Source organism: Phalaenopsis equestris, unplaced genomic scaffold, assembly GCF_001263595.1.
Source record: "Phalaenopsis equestris unplaced genomic scaffold, ASM126359v1 Scaffold000854, whole genome shotgun sequence".
In the NCBI taxonomy this organism is placed as follows: domain Eukaryota; kingdom Viridiplantae; phylum Streptophyta; class Magnoliopsida; order Asparagales; family Orchidaceae; genus Phalaenopsis; species Phalaenopsis equestris.
Genome location: NW_018165294.1, coordinates 172,282 through 189,820, shown reverse-complemented (window position 1 = coordinate 189,820; position 17,539 = coordinate 172,282). Strand labels below are relative to the sequence as shown.

The window sequence follows — 17,539 nt, the reverse complement described above, 5'->3', positions numbered from 1 at the left end:
TAAGTCATTCCAAAATTTATCTTTAGACTTAATGTGCTCCAACAAATCGAGAACTTAATGTGCTCGCTAATTTTGGAAGGAATCTTGAGGTATGTAATAAATTAGAAGAATTATAAATGAAATTAAATTAATAAAATCTAAATAATTTATTAAATTTAAAATACTAAAAATTGGATAAAATATATATGTATTTATATAGAAATAATACTGTAAACTTTATGATAGGTGAAATTAACAAGTTATATAGTCTAATGGTCTGGATATATTAAACATTAAAGTAATGAATAGCAAACTTTGAGAAGAGTTGTATATTTAAATAAAGGAAAAAAAGAAATAAATGACAATAAAAACATTATTAAATAATGGGATTAAATTTTAGAAAAGAAAAATAAAATTATTTAAGCTAAAATAATTATGATTATAGGTCTTAAACTAAAGGAAGTAAATCTTAGAAATTAACGAAGCGAAGTAAATATTTATGGTCAAGATGGGTAATTATATTTGTATATTACAGAAAAATCTATAATTCTTACTTCAAGTTTGATAAAATAAGTGACATATTCTATTATTATGTACAATTAAAAAAATATTAATTTTTCTTGAATGAAAGTCGTCATTTTTTAATATGTAGTAGCACAACTCTGATCATCTATATAAAGATAACATGAATAAAGGAAATAATGAAATAAATATGCATGTTGAATGAAGGATGACTCTTCTATGAGAACAGTTGAGGGCGTTAAGATACCCACACTTAAAATGAAAAGAAGTTTGAAAAAAAAAAGTTAAAATTGACGTATCTTAAGTGCTACAAATATTAGATAGTACTCCTGTGGCAAAAACTTATACTTTCTAGTGTAGCTGTTCAAATACTTAATAACAAATTCTCTTTTTCTTTTTCGAAAAGTGTATACTTTTTCAAATCTCAAATTATGTTAAAGATGATACGTTAATGTTTCTTTATGAGCATCTACATACATATTATTTATATTCTTGAAATTGTTATAAAATAGAACTATAACTAGCCACTAAATTATCGTATGACTCAACCCATTATTTAATATTCACTTTCAGAAAAGACATTTTAAGCTAAATGGCTGACAAAAGAGAATTCATTTATAGAAGAAGAGAAGCAATTATAAATAAGCATCAAGGAACATCTATATATATATATATTATTTTAATTTCTTTATCGAATTATTTGTATTAGAGATAATTTATACAAGACTTACACATGAAAAAAAATATTATTGTTTGGTGGCTCTTTATATATTTTGGAAGATACATTTAATTGCTTTAATTGTTAATAAAAAAAGAATGAATCTACCATCTGATTTTTTGTTTTCACCTTGGTATTCCAAGGTCTCTGGCTAAGTTGGCTGAGTCGTGACAACTTCCTCTTCATACATTCCTTTTTATCTTTTGCTCTCTTGCACATCCCGCATGAGCGAGCGCACAAGCAAGTATGAGAAAGAAAAAGGAAGAGAGATCGTATGCCACATTTATTCCAATAAATATCTCTTTCTTGTTCCCCACTATCCCTTCTCTCTTGGGAGTCGAAACAAGAAGAGGGTAAAATATGATGGCTGCCAGATTAAGTGGGGAGGGAGAGGGAGGCTATGGTCAGATAGTGAGTAAGAAGAGAGACAACATGATTTATCATTAAAAATTAAGCTTGCTTTCAATATTTAGTACGAATTCACATGAACAATTTAACAAACTATCAATATTTATGCTACCAAAGTACCTTACAATGAATAAGAGTAAGCTGAATCAAGATATAGTAGAAAGAAACTTACCTTGTTGTTGAAAAATAATTAGATCTATAGTTTTCAATAAAGCCACTATTTTGAGTTGACCAAGGTGGTGATCTGATATGGTTGGAAAGACTCTGGCTGCCAGACTTTGTTAAAAAACTAGTCCCAACCCCGTTTGAAGTTGATGCAATTGGAGAAAGCCTCTGATGGTTTAAATGGTAAGATACTTCAGATGACAGTTTTGGAGGATCGCTATAGCAGGGAGACTCTTCAGGCCTGCAACATAAGTGCAAATTAAAATTCCTACAATGTAACTAAACTTTTAATTTTCAGGCTCGGAATGGAGAAAGTACTGTTTAACTTAATAAATGAAAAATTATTCAAAAATCATCATATCTTTCACAGATTCACCTAAGTGATTAAGCTCTCATGCTTGGAAAGATTAAAAATATGCATCTTGGAGTAGAATACTCATACATCTAATTTCCAAACCATCATCCTTTCCTCAGATCAGGTTAAATCACCTTCCTAAGTAGTATGGATCAACAAAATGGCCCAAGTACTTGTACTGAAATATTTACATCATGATGCAGTATTTGACGAAACCTGCTAAGGGTTACTCATCTAGGTTTGCTATGTTGTTCGACTTATCCATTTGTTCCTCTCATCCTAGCATAATTTGATGATTGTTTTCAGCGGCTTTTCTTTTCAAAAATTGGCATGTTACATTTTCAATTTGTCCAGAAAGCAGTGAACATGAAACCAACAAAGCTATATTATAATAGCACCTCCTGCATAGCTTCACAACCATTGGTTAAAAACACTTATAAAACAGCCTCTCCATCTATATGCGAGCAGTTGACATTTAATAACATCACATCCCAAACTAGACATGGCAGTAGTATATGAACACAACAACAAACCTTTATACCACTAAGTGGGGGCGGCTACATGAATCATTTTTCTCCATTGCGTCCTATTGAGTGTCATATTTTCATTTAATTCTAATATATTAATATCATTTTTTAAACAATTCGCCCAAGTCTTATTAAGTCTACCTCTGTCTTTCTTACATAAGTTGAATCTAAAACATCTACTCTCCTAACTGAATCATCAGATGGTCGATGTTTAATGTGACCAACCCATCTAAGACGACTCTCTCTAATCTTTTTTCGCAACTGGAGCTACACCAACCATATTAAGAATATATTCATTTCGCATTTTGTCCCTAAGGGTCAAGCCACTCATCCACCTAAGCATTCTCACCTCAGCAACACAACTTTGTTTTATGCTTCTCTTTTAAAGGCTAACATTCTATGTCATAGAGCATTGCAGGTCTCGCCACCATCTTATAATTTTTTTCTTTCAATCTAAGTGGTGTTTTTCTATCACACAATAAGCCTGATGCATTCCTCCACTTCAATCAACCAACTTGACTTCTGCTAAAAACATCCCCATCTATATCAACATCACTTTGAACAATAGACCCGAGATATCTAAAGAGTTCACACCTTTTAATGATTTGATCACCCATAGTTATAACTCAGCCACTAAGCTACTGCTACTGAAATAACATTTTGTGTATTCAGCATTCGTTCTACTCAAACGAAAGAGCTTTAAACTCTAATGTGGACGTCCATAATTCAAGTTTTTCTTCAACTTTTTCTCTAGTCTTATCCACAAGAAAGATAGTCTTATCCACAAGAAAGATAAAGATATCATCAGCGAAAGCATACACCAAGGTACATCCTCCTATAAATGTCCAATAATAGCATTCAAAACAAAAGCAAAAAGATATGGGCTTAAAGTTGATGCCTGATGTAATCCAACTGAAATAGGAAAATACTTGATCAATCCTGCTTTTGTTCGAACACAACTAATAGCTCTAGTATACATATCTTTAATGACTTGGTAAGTCATATCAACACTTTTCTTCCATAGAACTCTCCGAAGGACTTTTCTTGGAACCTTATCATAATTTTTTTCTAAATCAACAAAAATCATATGTAGATCCTCCTTATTCCCTCTATACTTCTCCATCAAACCTCTCAATAAATGTATAGCTTCCATAGTAGACCTACCTGGCATAATTCCAAAACGTTGCTATAGGAACACAACAATGTTAAATTAAATATACTATCACTTGCACCACACCATGTTCTTGATACATGCCATAATAGGTAAGCAGACCAATAATGATACTAGCTGCAGAACATAGCCAAAATTGTATAAAGAAACATGCTAAAGCATTAACTGAATTTACAAACCTTAAAGGAGAAAACTTTTTAAAATAGAAAGAGAAGACATCTGTACAGAGCTTTAAACTCTAATGTGGACGTCCATAATTCAAGTTTTTCTTCAACTTTTTCTCTAGTCTTATCCACAAGAAAGATATCATCAGCGAAAGCATACACCAAGGTACATCCTCCTATAAATGTCCAATAATAGCATTCAAAACAAAAGCAAAAAGATATGGGCTTAATGTTGATGCCTGATGTAATCCAACTGAAATAGGAAAATACTTGATCAATCCTGCTTTTGTTCGAACACAACTAATAGCTCTAGTATACATATCTTTAATGACTTGGTAAGTCATATCAACACTTTTCTTCCATAGAACTCTCCGAAGGACTTTTCTTGGAACCTTATCATAATTTTTTTCTAAATCAACAAAAATCATATGTAGATCCTCCTTATTCCCTCTATACTTCTCCATCAAACCTCTCAATAAATGTATAGCTTCCATAGTAGACCTACCTGGCATAATTCCAAAACGTTGCTATAGGAACACAACAATGTTAAATTAAATATACTATCACTTGCACCACACCATGTTCTTGATACATGCCATAATAGGTAAGCAGACCAGTAATGATACTAGCTGCAGAACATAGCCAAAATTGTATAAAGAAACATGCTAAAGCATTAACTGAATTTACAAACCTTAAAGGAGAAAAGTTTTTAAAATAGAAAGAGAAGACATCTGTACAATATGAAGCATTGAGTTTAATCATCATGCATAAAAATTCAAATAATTTTTTTATTCAGTGCAATAAACAGCTACAAAATGCATGAAGCCACAATTTCAAACTTAATAATCTAAGTAGTTAATCACAACTCGTAACAACAACAACAACAGAAACAAAGAAAATGATTTTTATCAAAATGAATTTTGAATAATATACTTCAAAGACTACCATAACACTGTCATTGTCAGTCCCAAGCCCGGATGTGAAAAGTGAAGGGTTGCGTTAGGTAGTCGACAGCCAGAGTAAAACTTGTCGAAAAAATCATGACATGAATCATTTTGATTATTGTGTAAGAACACAATGGAGAAAAAAGATTCATGTAGCCAACCCCACAAAGTGGGATTAAGGCTTTGCTGTTTTTGTGTTGTATACTTCAGAGACTACCTAGTCACTTTAACACTGTAAATAACTACACAATGCATGAAATGAATCAATCACAGTTGAGAAATCAACAATCTTAAGAACGACTCATAACGCCCAAAATAACTAGCAAGAAGAAAATTAAAATTTGATCCATAATATCTTTCGCTGCTAGTTGAATTTTGAATATTACACTGCAGATAACTCATGACTTTAAAGCAATTTAATCTAGCATAATAGTAATCATGATCATGATACTAGGTGCTCATGAGCTCTAGGCCTAAATAGACCGCACAATTACTGATTTATTAAATGTTGCCATGAAATTTGACAAAAGCTCAATTTGAGGATAAATTGATCTAGGAGTGATATGCAAGGCATATTCACAATAAATCTATAAATTATTCCAAAAGTAACTTTCACTTTTAGTATATTATCAACAATAAAAATCGAGAAAATGTAAATAGATCCTAATAAAGAGAGAGTATTGGAAAAAAATATTAACTAAATCATATCCTCCAAGAGGAAAAAAATTATGTCATAAATCTAGGTCACTTTAAAGGCCATCATGCTTTAGAAGAACACTTGAAAAACTGATCAAATATTAAAGTTGATTTAAGCTCACAAAATTAAGAAAATGTTGACCGCGGTCCATTGTCGACATCTGGACTATCCTAGCCAATAGAATTACTATCATAAATTCAGTTGCAATAAAAATTTTCATGTGAAAACTATATTCTACTGAACGAGGTTTTTATTAGACATACACATACTATTCAAAAGTCGCCTACTCATATAAAAACCTAGAAGTAATTCAGGTAAAATATAAAATCCACGAGTATATGCGCTAATTCTCATCCTATGCCAAGTAAAATAGAAGAAAAATGTTAGGGATCATTTGATTTCTTGCATTTAGGAATTATGCATTGAAAAACAATAAATTTTGTTAAATCCATCATTTGATTGAATGTAATTGGACATTAATATTTATTACCAACTCTACAACCCTTCTCATAGCTCTCTCCATCAAGAAACACGTCATCCAGTGAGAAATATCCTATTCCAAGAGAGCTTCTTCACAAAACACTCTCCCCGGACTGCAGCCAATTTCGAGATATGAATGTTTAGCAAAAACAACGTTTCCAAAACAAAAAACCTAACAGCCGTACCTCTCTGTCTGATACAAAACCCCTTGATGCTGCGGCTGCGCATGTTGGATGGCCGCAACGTTGGTCGAGCTGGTCGGGCTGGAACTCGGAGATCTCCATGGAAACGCAGGTACACTTCCGAACGCCGGCTGGATCGCCGGTGGTATGGAGGGACCAGAACTTTTGCCGAAGCCAGAAAACGACATGGCAGAAAAAAAAGGACCCTTCCGCAGCTCCTGGGAAAGAAATTTATTCTCACTGCGGAGTAGCTGTGCGAGCTCTAAATACTGCCAGACAGTCGGTTTGGACAAAATAAAGCCGCGGATTTAGTACATCCGGATTTTACTGATTTCGGCCGCCAATCCCGTATTTACTAAATCATGTGAATCTGGCGGATTTAGTAAATCCTGGACGGGCAATTCGAGCAAAAAGTAAGATAACTCCATCTGCCTCCATAGTTTCGGGTAGGAGCTGCACGGAAGGAGAAGAAAGATGGCAATTTCGGTCTCTGTACGCCGCGATCTCTCCGTTGCCTTCCCGGGTAGCTCTATTTGCGACTGTATCGCGAGGTTTTGGTAACTTAGGCGATGGTTTTGGGCACAGGGACGGAGCAAGCGTTTCGGTCAGGAGAAGGGAAAAGGGGTGCGATGTGGCGGGCGCGGCGAGGGTTTCTTCCGGCAGAGGGCAGAAAGGGGACGGGGGCATGGGATTGTTGTTTTAATGGAGTTTTATTTAACTTAATTTTATTGATATTATTGATTAATAATAATTTTTAATTAATGTCTTATCAAATTAATTATGATTAAAAAATTTATACGTAATTATTTAATTAATTTAAATTTATTAAGTCAATCAATTTTGTATCATGACAAAAAGACTAGTAAGAATCTCAAGACAATCGAACGCCCAAGGGCGACGGCCGGGCAATCAAAGTGACAAGTTGAACAAAAATGATCTGAACCAGCCATTCGGCAATCAACCGTTCTATTGGGCCGGTAGACCCATGCTATTAAGGGAGTCAATCGACGGATCGGGTTTATGGTCCCAGCTACCCAAACCTCTTTTAAGAGTGTTCGATCACAACTAGTCAATCGACAACTTTCGGCAGAAGTGATCACCACACAACTAGTCGTCCTGGTCAACTGAACTAAAATGCATCGATCGGCTAATGACAGGTGCATTACACTTAAATAGCAAGACGAATCTTGTATTAATTTAGCGCATTAACTACATGTTGATATCAATTTTTAATGTTGTAAGTATATAATGTCCGTTCGAGCGCTATGAAATCTTGCTTGATGATGTGTTGATTCCTACACCGCAAGAAATCCATTTGAGAACTTTTGACGAGTGTTAAGGGGCACACTGCCGGGACCGTTCTATTGGACGTCAGTCCTCATTAGGGTGAAGGTCGGTCGGCATTTTTGTCTGTCGGATAGCTTCAATCGGGCCAACATATATTATTCGTAGCACCACACACAAAACTGGTTAAAATTGGCACGTTCATTGGTGAATTTGTCCAGATTATCCCGGCTGACAAAAAATAGACTACTTGAGCGTGTCCAGAACGCTGAATTTATTTATGAAGGACATTCATTTTGTTATGGTTTCGCATACGAGCCGATAATGCTTGAATCGATGCATTTAAAGTAAAAAAATAATAATAACAATATTAAAAAAATAAATAAATAGGCTTTAAAACTCGTCGCATGCGACTTCTCCCCCTCAACCCGGGAAAATTATTACATCAGGCTCTGCATGCAAAGCTACTTGAGGAGTCCAATCTTGTGTTGACACGTAGAAGACCGACTCACCTACATAAAAAATGAAAAAAATAATGAAAACACGCGACCCGGCCGGACCGATGCGTTATAGAGCCTAAGCAAATATTTTTTGCGTTATTTATCCTTGTCGTCGTGTTATAGGAATATTCTCTCATGTTATTCTAATTAACACATCAATAACACATGAATAACACATTAAATAACACATGAATAACACAAAAAAATATTCAGAATAAAGCAGGAGAATATTCCTAAGCCCTCAATAACACATTAAATAACTATAAGTTATTAGCAGGAGAATATTCCTGAGCCCTCAATAACACATTAAATAACTATAAGTTATTAATAAATATAAATTATGACATTTAAATAAATTATTTTTGTTCTATAACACACTAATAACAAACTAATAACACGTAATATAACACACATAATAACACAATTGTACACTACATAGCCCGCGGTATAACACGTGGGGAATATTATGTGTGTGTTATATCGCGGGTTATAACGCGCCCCACGTGTTATACAGCCGCCCTATAATACTCCCCTAGCCCGCGGTATAACACGGATGTAATATTCTCCATGTATTATACCACAGGCTATGGAGTGTATAATTGTGTTATTATGTGTGTTATTATGTGTTATTGGTATGGGAATATTTCTATACCCTCAATAACACATCAATAACATGTGAAAAATGTGGAAGATATTCAGAATAATGCGGTGAGAATATTTTTATGCGATAGAATATTTTTATAATGCATCTGTCGAGTCGGTTCACACGTTTTCATTATTTTTTTTATTTTTTATGTAGGTAGGCCGGCCTTCCACGTGTCAGCGTAAGATTGGACTCCGCAAGTAGCTCTACATGCAAAGTCAGATGTAATATTTTTTCCTCAACCTGAACAGATTCGCACGTGCCCTAGCCTCCTCTTGTGAAAAACTCCACTGGCCCTAGCTCCCTCTCGTCGCCCTGCGCTCCTCGCTGGTCGATGCTACTCGCTGTTGAACGCTTGACCGTCGACGCTCTCCCCCGCTACCAGAGCTCATACATGAGGGCTCTCACATGGAGGCTTTGGCCTCTTCCTTGCCCCAACCTCTTACATGCACGCTTCCCCAGTCCTTGTTGGCGAAGTCCCGCCGACCTTCATCGATGTATGCGTCCAGCCTTCGTTGGCCTTAGCTTTCTCTCATGTGAGGCCTTCGTGGGATATAGGATCCCTCCCGTCGCCTTCAGCTGTTCGTGACCGAGACCCTCGCCCACCTGCGTCCAGCCTTCGTTGGCCTTAGCTTTCTCTCACATGAGGCCTTCGTGGGATATAGGATCCCTCCCATCGCCTTCAGCTGTTCGTGACCGAGACCCTCGCCCATCAGCATCCCTTCCCACCGGTGAACCCCTCAGACGTGCGAGCCTCCCGCCAGCGTCTCACGGTCGTCATCTCTTTCGCACACAGAATTAGGCAGAGCCCTTAGTCCTTCCTTGCATTTTTTTTGTCACTGATGATCTACTCCACCGAAGCATTTCATCGGCCTTCGTTCCCTGGAAATTGTAGACCTCGTCAGAATGCCTTACCATTTGACAGACAGTGAAGGCACATAGCATGAAAGAGTGACATCCTCCCCCTCTTTGAGGAGAGCTTTTTCTCGAACTTCATCGAATAACGAGCAACCAACGCGTCGATATAACCTCCTCGGATTCTTCGTCTTTTAATTTTTAGCTAGCCCTATGATTTAGTATTAGTAAGCATGTGGGTTCGGTTGCCCGCATGGGGCGACTGAGTCAGCCAACATTAGTCGGCTCAGCGACATGCCTTTTTGATGGATCGTTGATTTCCTAGAGGAGACCCTAGGATAGAAATTCGTACGTTTTCAAATCCTTCAAAGAGCCAAGTGAATTCCTTTTTGTTGCAAACCCTAACACAAAGTTCTAGTGGGTTGGAATCCTTACATCCCCTTGTTTTGACTTCCCCAACTTTCCTTAAAGAAGCTGTGATGTTTGGGTCTTTGCAAAGTAAGAAAAACTTTGTTGCTGGTTCACTTTGCAAAAACCTTAAGGAGTTCGCGAAATGGGTAAAGCTTTGTAGCTAGCCCATTTCGCGACATTGCAGAGAGTTTCCCCTGTTGAAACCAGGGGGAGCAACACCCCGCACGCCTAGCAAAAGCAAGAGGCGGCTATGTCGCACATCCAAATGCCAAACCCTAGGTTTCCCAGGTGAGGACATTAGTTCGAGTGCAGTTCACTATTGTGTGTGGTCATTTCCTTTACATTATTTGCGTGTGTTTGCCTTGCATGAAACATACCACACCATCATTTGTGCCACAATTGATTCGATTGCCCCGGCTCGGTAGGCAGCACTTGTGTCGCGACCCGTCGTCTCGGCCCCTGATTGCCCCGGCTCGGTCGGCAGCACTTGTGTCGCGACCCGTCGTCTCGGCCCCGGTCATCACCACTTTTGCTACGATTGGCCTCCTGATCCTGTCGACACCATTAGTGTCAGCCTGATTGGCACCACTTATGCACAGCAAGCCGCCCCAACCCTCTCGGCACAGCTTGTGCCTCGATCAGACAACTTGGTCCGATTGGCATCACTTGTGCCTTGGTCGGCTGCCCCAACTCGGTCGGCACCGCTTTTACCACAACCGGTCGCTCTTACTCGATCTGCACTACTTGTGTCATGACCGACTGCCCCAGCCTGGTTGCACCACTTGTTTCATGACCAGTCGCATTGGCCCGGTCAACACCACTTGTGTCTCAATCAGACATCCTGATTTGATCTACACTACTTGTGTCACGATGGGCTGCCTTGGCCTGGTAGGCATAACACTTTGGTTTGACTGGCCGCCATGACTTGGTTGGCCTACCACTTTGGTTCAACCAACCGTCCTGACTCAGTGGACCGATCACTTTGGTTCGACAGGTTGCCCTTGCCCAGTTGATAGACCACTTAGGTTCAACCGCCCACTCTGGCTCAGTATACCGACCACTTCGATCGGACTGGCCGCCCTGATCCGGTCGACTGATCATTTGAATAATACTTTTGTGTGAGTTCATGAGTATGCTTTGTCTGTTTGCATGGTGCACTGTGTTAGTTTGCATTTTGCATGCTTTGACCGAGCACAACACCTTTATTGTCATATGTGTTGCTGTGTTTAGAATGTGCTTGCCATTTTGCATGTGTGTCTAGTCATTATTGGGGTATTGTGTAATTGTCCATAGTAGTGTCCTATATCATAGGCGACCGAGCACAACACCTTTATTGTCATATGTGTTGCATGATATTTTGCATGGTCATCATTGTTTGCTTGGGTAGCATTTTGAGTGTCCACCCACACACTCAATCCCACTTGTATTATAATATATATTTCACTTAATATAGTAATATTTTTTGTGATAGGAATTTTTTAGTTTTATAATTAGAAAAAAATAAAGTTCCGATGCTAAAAGCATGTCAATATATAGAAATTAGGCTGACATGTATGTAAATGCCCGTTTTTCTAATCCTATATTATAGTTTATTATTATTATTATTTTTAGATGTCAGTCCGGCTTTTTTCCTCCTCTGCACCTCCATTTTCCGCTTGGTTTTAAAAATGACCGTTGCGGCGTTGCTGTGCCAATCCACCATCCCTAGTGCAGTTTTATTTTTATTATTCAGCATTTAAATTCAGATAAAATGAACCGGTCATTAAAATCAGCCATCCAGAGAGGGACAAACAAAGAGCAACACAGGAGACCAGTTAACCTACACGTGTCATTAATAAGGCCTGTCTAATCCTTCAGGTTTGCCACGTCGCTTCGGATTCGATCCCGCATCCAAAGCTCAGGCTCGGACTGCCGTTTGCTTCACAGAAACCCCAATGCAGTCAGACAAAAACAGAGCAAAATCAATAGAAATAAAAACAGGAAAAGCAGTAGAAAATGAAGATAATTGTCCAAAATGAAGGCAGAGTACTTATGCCACCTTCTTCAATAAGCAGAAATCAATATCAGTCTGCAGCCAAGAAGACGAACTGTGAAGTAGCTTCTCCTCCACCACTGTCTCTACGTCTCTCGGTACACAACCAGCCATTAAAGCTTTCACGACTTTACCCCTAGAAAGCTAAAAGGCGAGCTCTCTGTTTGCGTCTCTCCGGTATCTTCTTTCCCGCTTCTTTCTCTTTGTCTCGGCCGCTCGCTCGCTTGCTATGGCTGTCTCTCACTCTCTTTTTTGCGCATTAATTTTCTTAACGAGGTTCGGTTTCTCCGGATCATCACCAATGAGAAGAACCAGAGGAAAATCAATGGCGACTGTTCTTCTTTTATTAGTTCTGTTCTTTATGCTTCGATCGCCAGCATCCGCCGTCCTTGATCCAGTCGATTTCCTTGCTCTCCAATCCATTCGAAAATCACTATCAGACTTACCGGGCTCCGATTTCTTCTCACAGTGGGACTTCACCAGCGACCCCTGCAGCTTCCCCGGCATTTTCTGCTCTGGAGAGCACGTCGTCGCACTCTCCCTCGGCGACCCCCCCCGCGCCGGCACCCCAGGCCTCACCGGACACCTCGATCCCGCCATTAGCCGCCTCTCCTCCCTGTCAGAACTATCTCTTCTTCCCGGCCGCGTTATTGGTCGAATACCAGACTCCATCGCCCTCTGTTCTTCCCTCCGCTTTCTCGCACTAAGCGGCAATTTCCTCTCAGGCCCCATCCCTCCTTCTCTCGCCTCCCTTCGCCAGCTGCGAACCCTTGATCTCAGCTTCAATATCCTCTCCGGCGAGATCCCTCTCTCAATCACTTCCCTCCCATCGCTTTCCAACCTCGTACTCTCCCACAACCGCTTCACTGGAAAGATCCCTCCCTTCCCCTCATTCTCTTCTCTCCTCCGCCTTGACATCAAGAACAACAATCTTTCCGGCGAACTCCCCTCTCTTCCCTTATCACTCCGCTACCTCGCTGCGTCTCGCAACACACTTTCCGGTCAAATCGATGGCGTCATCCCGCAGCTCACCGCCCTAACTTACCTCGACCTCAGTACGAACATTCTCACCGGTCCCATCCCTGCGACCATCTTCAACCTCCCACTTTCATCCCTCCAGTTACAGCGCAACAAGCTCGCCGGCCAGGTGGCGCCGCCGGCTGATGTGAGGATACCGGAGGTGGATTTAAGTTACAACCGGCTCTCGGGGGCTGTGTCTCCATTTCTAGCAGCGGTGGGGAGATTGTATTTGAACAACAATCGGTTCACAGGGGAGCTGCCGGCGAAGTTTGCGGAGAGATTGGAGGCGGCGGGAATGGAGGTTCTGTATTTGCAGCATAATTTTCTCAACGGGATGCAGATGTCGCCGGCGACGGAGATACCGATGACGACCTCTCTCTGTCTTCAATATAACTGTATGGTGCCGCCGGTAGACGCGCCGTGTCCGCTGAAAGCCGGGAGGCAGAAGACACGGCCGGTGAACCAGTGTCCTGAGTGGCGGGTTTGAGTTAGGCTGAAATTTAGGCTTATGTTTTCATTAATTGTAGCAGGTGATTTGATGATTATTTTATTGTTATTTATTGTCTGACGTGTTAATATCAATTTATTGTCACATTTTAGCTATGGAAGATTTTCATTCATACCACCGAATTCTTATGTATTTACATATCTACACAATTTCAAGTTTTCATATACAGGGCATTTTATCTATGCAAGAAAAAGGTGTATCTCTGTTTTTGATAGTTGAAATGGTTTCATTTTTTATGTGATATGAACATTTTGAGTGATATAAATGTCAAAATTAAAATGTGGGTGTTAGTATATAAATACATAGGAATTGGATGGTGTGTATGTAAATGATGCTTTTAATTGTTGGCTTACCCTGCTATTTCATTTAGGGACCATTTGGGGGCTACTTGGCTTGAAGTAGTTTGGGGATTGCAGAACGGTTTTATGTATGAGTTAGAATAATATTTTGACATGAATTATGATTCTTGGAGTGTTGAATCTTTTTGGGACGTAAGATTTCGTATTATTTGTGTTATCACACAATTTGGTATAAGATTCTAAATGCCTCCCGTACCAGGAGGAAGACATGAGAAAAATTGAGGAGTCTCGTGAATTTCCCCACTCCCATTTTCTTAAAAGAATGCATAAGTTCTCTTGGAACATAAAAGAGATTGAGAGACAAAAAGGCCACGAGCTAGAGTCCTCATCAACAGGTAGGGGTGTAAACGAACCGAACACCTGAAACCTATTCTCTCTCATCCCGATCTAGCCTCTCCCGTTCTTTTAAATGGAATGTTTAATGAGGACATGACCTCTTCTTGGTGCACACACCAATGTCGGCGATATGATGAGCATCCTTTCTCTCAGGCACAGATCTAACATTGAAAATTGTTAAATATATTTATTGATGTTCACTTCGATAAGCAGGTATATTGGAAAATATGTGGTGAATGTGGGGCTCGGTTCGACTTGTTTGGTGATTGACAATTTGAATATTTTGGGAAATGGGTTCAGTTCCGCAATTTGATATTTGTGTATAAATTTAGTTCACGGGTTTCTTTATTTCTTTGATTGGATGCTCGTAGTTTTCCGCGAGAAAATTGAGGGATTAAAAATTGATAGCTTGCTGAAAGCCCTTTGAGATGAAGGTGAAATGAGCTCCAGGAATTGACATTTCTATATGCGCCATAAACTCTTTTACTTGTCTTGCTAGGAATTAGGTTATTTTTTCCTTTACTAGCTGCATTGTTAACACCTCTGGGACCGCCCTTCTCTTGGGAGCAATTGTTATGCTATTCCGACAGGGAGTAGTCACAGAGTAGTAGTTTAATGACTCGTGAACCTGCTCTTTTCTCAAGTGCTTAAGCATGGGTGCATAAAGGAAGTTCACCTTGACCCATTCATTCCATCTGTTAAGGTCTGGTGAGGGTTTTTTTATATGCTTTTTTGGTTCACACTCCTAGTTTTTACAATAGGTCCACTTTCTTTTTTGCCCTTGTTCCATGCTAACCATACATCAAATACAAAAGTTAATTTAGGGGTTTTCAAAAGGTATTTATTAAGGTATTTACTCAAAGGTTATTATCATGATTGCACTTCCTTTGTGTTTATATTGGGGCCCGATCACGTATATCCATTCTAGATAAACCTTTGATTTGTAGAAATAAAGGTGCTCCATAATTTTTGTTGCAAGATGATGATCCCATATTCAATGGATGCGGCCACGACAATTATTAACCTTTGGGAAGAGGAGAGGTTGGCAAAAGAGAGGAAAGAGCTAAGCCTATGAAAAACGAGTCTCAATAGTGGAAGAATATGTTGGAGGAGGAATCATTCCTGCAAAAGTCTTCACTAAATTTGAACGGTCCGACGGATGCTCTCACGTCTGTAGAGCTTCGACCGCATGTTGCTGTCGAACTAGGCAATAATTGGGTTTAGTGATTTGGGGAATAGAGTACTGATAAGAGAAAAAATCTTAAATATGTCATCCCTGAAAAAGTGCTCCCTGTATGTGAAGTTGTGAAGGGATTGGCCGAGACTTATTGTCACTCCTCTTTTTCTTATTTTCTTTACATTTTTATGACACCCAAGAACATTAATGGGACAAGACATGGAAGGAATATTTTTTAATGGAATAGGTGTTGGAGATTTTTTGGTGCAAGAAGAGCGACTGATATACACAGAATGTGAACTCAACTTTACTTTGGGAGAAGCCGCGACTCTTCTCCGAAAAGATTCAGCTGACCTCGCTCAGGTGGTCAATTCAACCATGTTTCCTGTGGATTGAGGGACTTCGAAAGTTCGCGTCCCATCTCTGGGCGCTCCATTGAGGTCAAATTGTATATTTTTGAATTGGTGGCCAAAGTTACTGCGATGAGTAGTAGGGAATTGTACTTTACCCTACAATTTCAATATCATAGAGCAGATTTTGACAGGGAGATTGCCCATTTTAGCCAACATCAATGGGCTTCTTTCGAGAGGGAGATGGCCGAAGTATGCCATACACTAAATAAGGGATCTAAACTCTATCGCTGGCACGGGAAGAGATAAAGGATTTGAAGGCTGAGATGGTGGTCATTCGACGACGCGTGGAGTTGGGTAGCCCTGATAATCTCTTGATTACTGACAAGATTGGTTATTAGTATGGAGGATATGCAAAATCATGGACTTTCCCTTTTCTATTTTTGATGATTCTTTTTGTGTTTCTTCTCTGTAATCCCTCAATTTGGATTAATAAAATGATTCCAAAGTACAACTTCTGTCATTTGTTTAATAGTTTTCTTTACTTTATCCCACGTAGAATTTGCATATTTATGAATATCTCAAATTTTGAAATCTTGAATTTTACTCATAAAAATAATTTTATTTGTGTCTTTTAGGTACCCCCATCTAATTCTATGATGATGATTCCTGATATTCTTTATTTTACAACTTTTTATGTTAAAATCTAGAACTAATAATCAATGCCGAGTACTTAAATCCTCACATGAAATTACCTTACAATCATTGCATCCTCAAAGACCTCTTCTTCTCACAAGAAAATAATCAATGTGTTTTATTAAATATATTCTTATAAGTAATAATATACTGATGTCTTTTCTTAAACAAAGTATTATTAATAACAAAATCATATGCTAAATTTTTTTTAATATATTTCTACTTTCTTCATCAATCACTTCAAAACCGTAGTCATTATGAATATTTATAAAATCTACTACCACTCTACTGACATGTCTATTTAAATCTCCTCCCATTATGAATATTTATAAAATCTACGACCACTCTACTGACATGTCTATTTAAATCTCCTCTAATAAAAATTCTTTCTTAAAGAGGTATCATTTGTATTAAGTCTTCTAAATCATTCTAGAATTTACCTTTAAAACCTATATCTAAACCTACTTGAGGAGCTTAATGATATACATAAAATATATAGTATTTTTAGACATATTTTTATACCTATTTTTGAGATATTGCGCTTTAATGGAAGATATTTATGTGTTTTTCTTTCAGGTACAAGTAAAAATGTGAAAAATGCTAAAATGAGTGAAAAATGATCAAATTTGGAAAAAAAAATACAAAAAATGGTGTAAAAGAGTTTTGGCGCTTAAGCACCGGTGAAATAGAGAAGGTCGCGTCTAAGCGTCAGAGGCCCCACGCTTAAGCACCAGAGGCAATTATTTGACGGGGACAATTATTTGATGGTTTAATTCATTTTGCCTAATTTTGAAGGGACATTTGAGGCACCTATTGGCTAAAGAGGGTAGTTATGACCACTAGAAACAAAATTATGATTAAAGGACTTGTGAAAGGAGGCATCCTTTGGAGAATACATCAAATTGGGACACATTTTGAAGAGTTATCAAGGCACCTCTTAGAGATTTTATGTGCTTGAAAAGGGGGAGTCCTGAGAAGTTCTTGAAATAGTTCGTGGAGGAACTTTTGGAGAGCTTTTCAGGCATCACAAATTTACTTTATCCTTTTTGTTTTTAG

General features: G+C 38.5%; 2 protein-coding genes across 2 annotated transcripts in view; one reads left to right on the top strand and one right to left on the bottom strand.

The window, feature by feature from the left end:
* Positions 1–6,986, bottom strand: part of LOC110031855 (SAC3 family protein B) — a 57,470-nt gene extending 50,484 nt beyond the window's left edge. Inside the window, exons 1-2 of the mRNA XM_020735276.1 lie at positions 6,316–6,986; positions 1,800–2,033 (exon numbers count right to left, since the gene is read on the bottom strand). Of these exons, the coding sequence (XP_020590935.1) occupies positions 1,800–2,033; positions 6,316–6,500 (419 nt within the window). The 5' untranslated portion in view covers positions 6,501–6,986. The remainder of the gene's footprint in view (positions 1–1,799; positions 2,034–6,315) is intronic.
* A 4,986-nt stretch (positions 6,987–11,972) lies between these two features.
* Positions 11,973–13,731, top strand: LOC110031861 (LRR receptor-like serine/threonine-protein kinase ERL2). Its single transcript, XM_020735286.1, has 2 exons — positions 11,973–12,214; positions 12,314–13,731. The coding sequence occupies exon 2, from the start codon at positions 12,339–12,341 to the stop codon at positions 13,542–13,544; it is 1,206 nt and encodes a 401-aa protein (XP_020590945.1). The 5' UTR covers positions 11,973–12,214; positions 12,314–12,338; the 3' UTR covers positions 13,545–13,731.
* Positions 13,732–17,539: the final 3,808 nt, after the last annotated feature.

Bases quoted from the DNA above. Each gene is read 5' to 3' on its own strand.
- LOC110031861 (XM_020735286.1), top strand. From the start codon at position 12,339: ATGAGAAGAACCAGAGGAAAATCAATGGCGACTGTTCTTCTTTTATTA.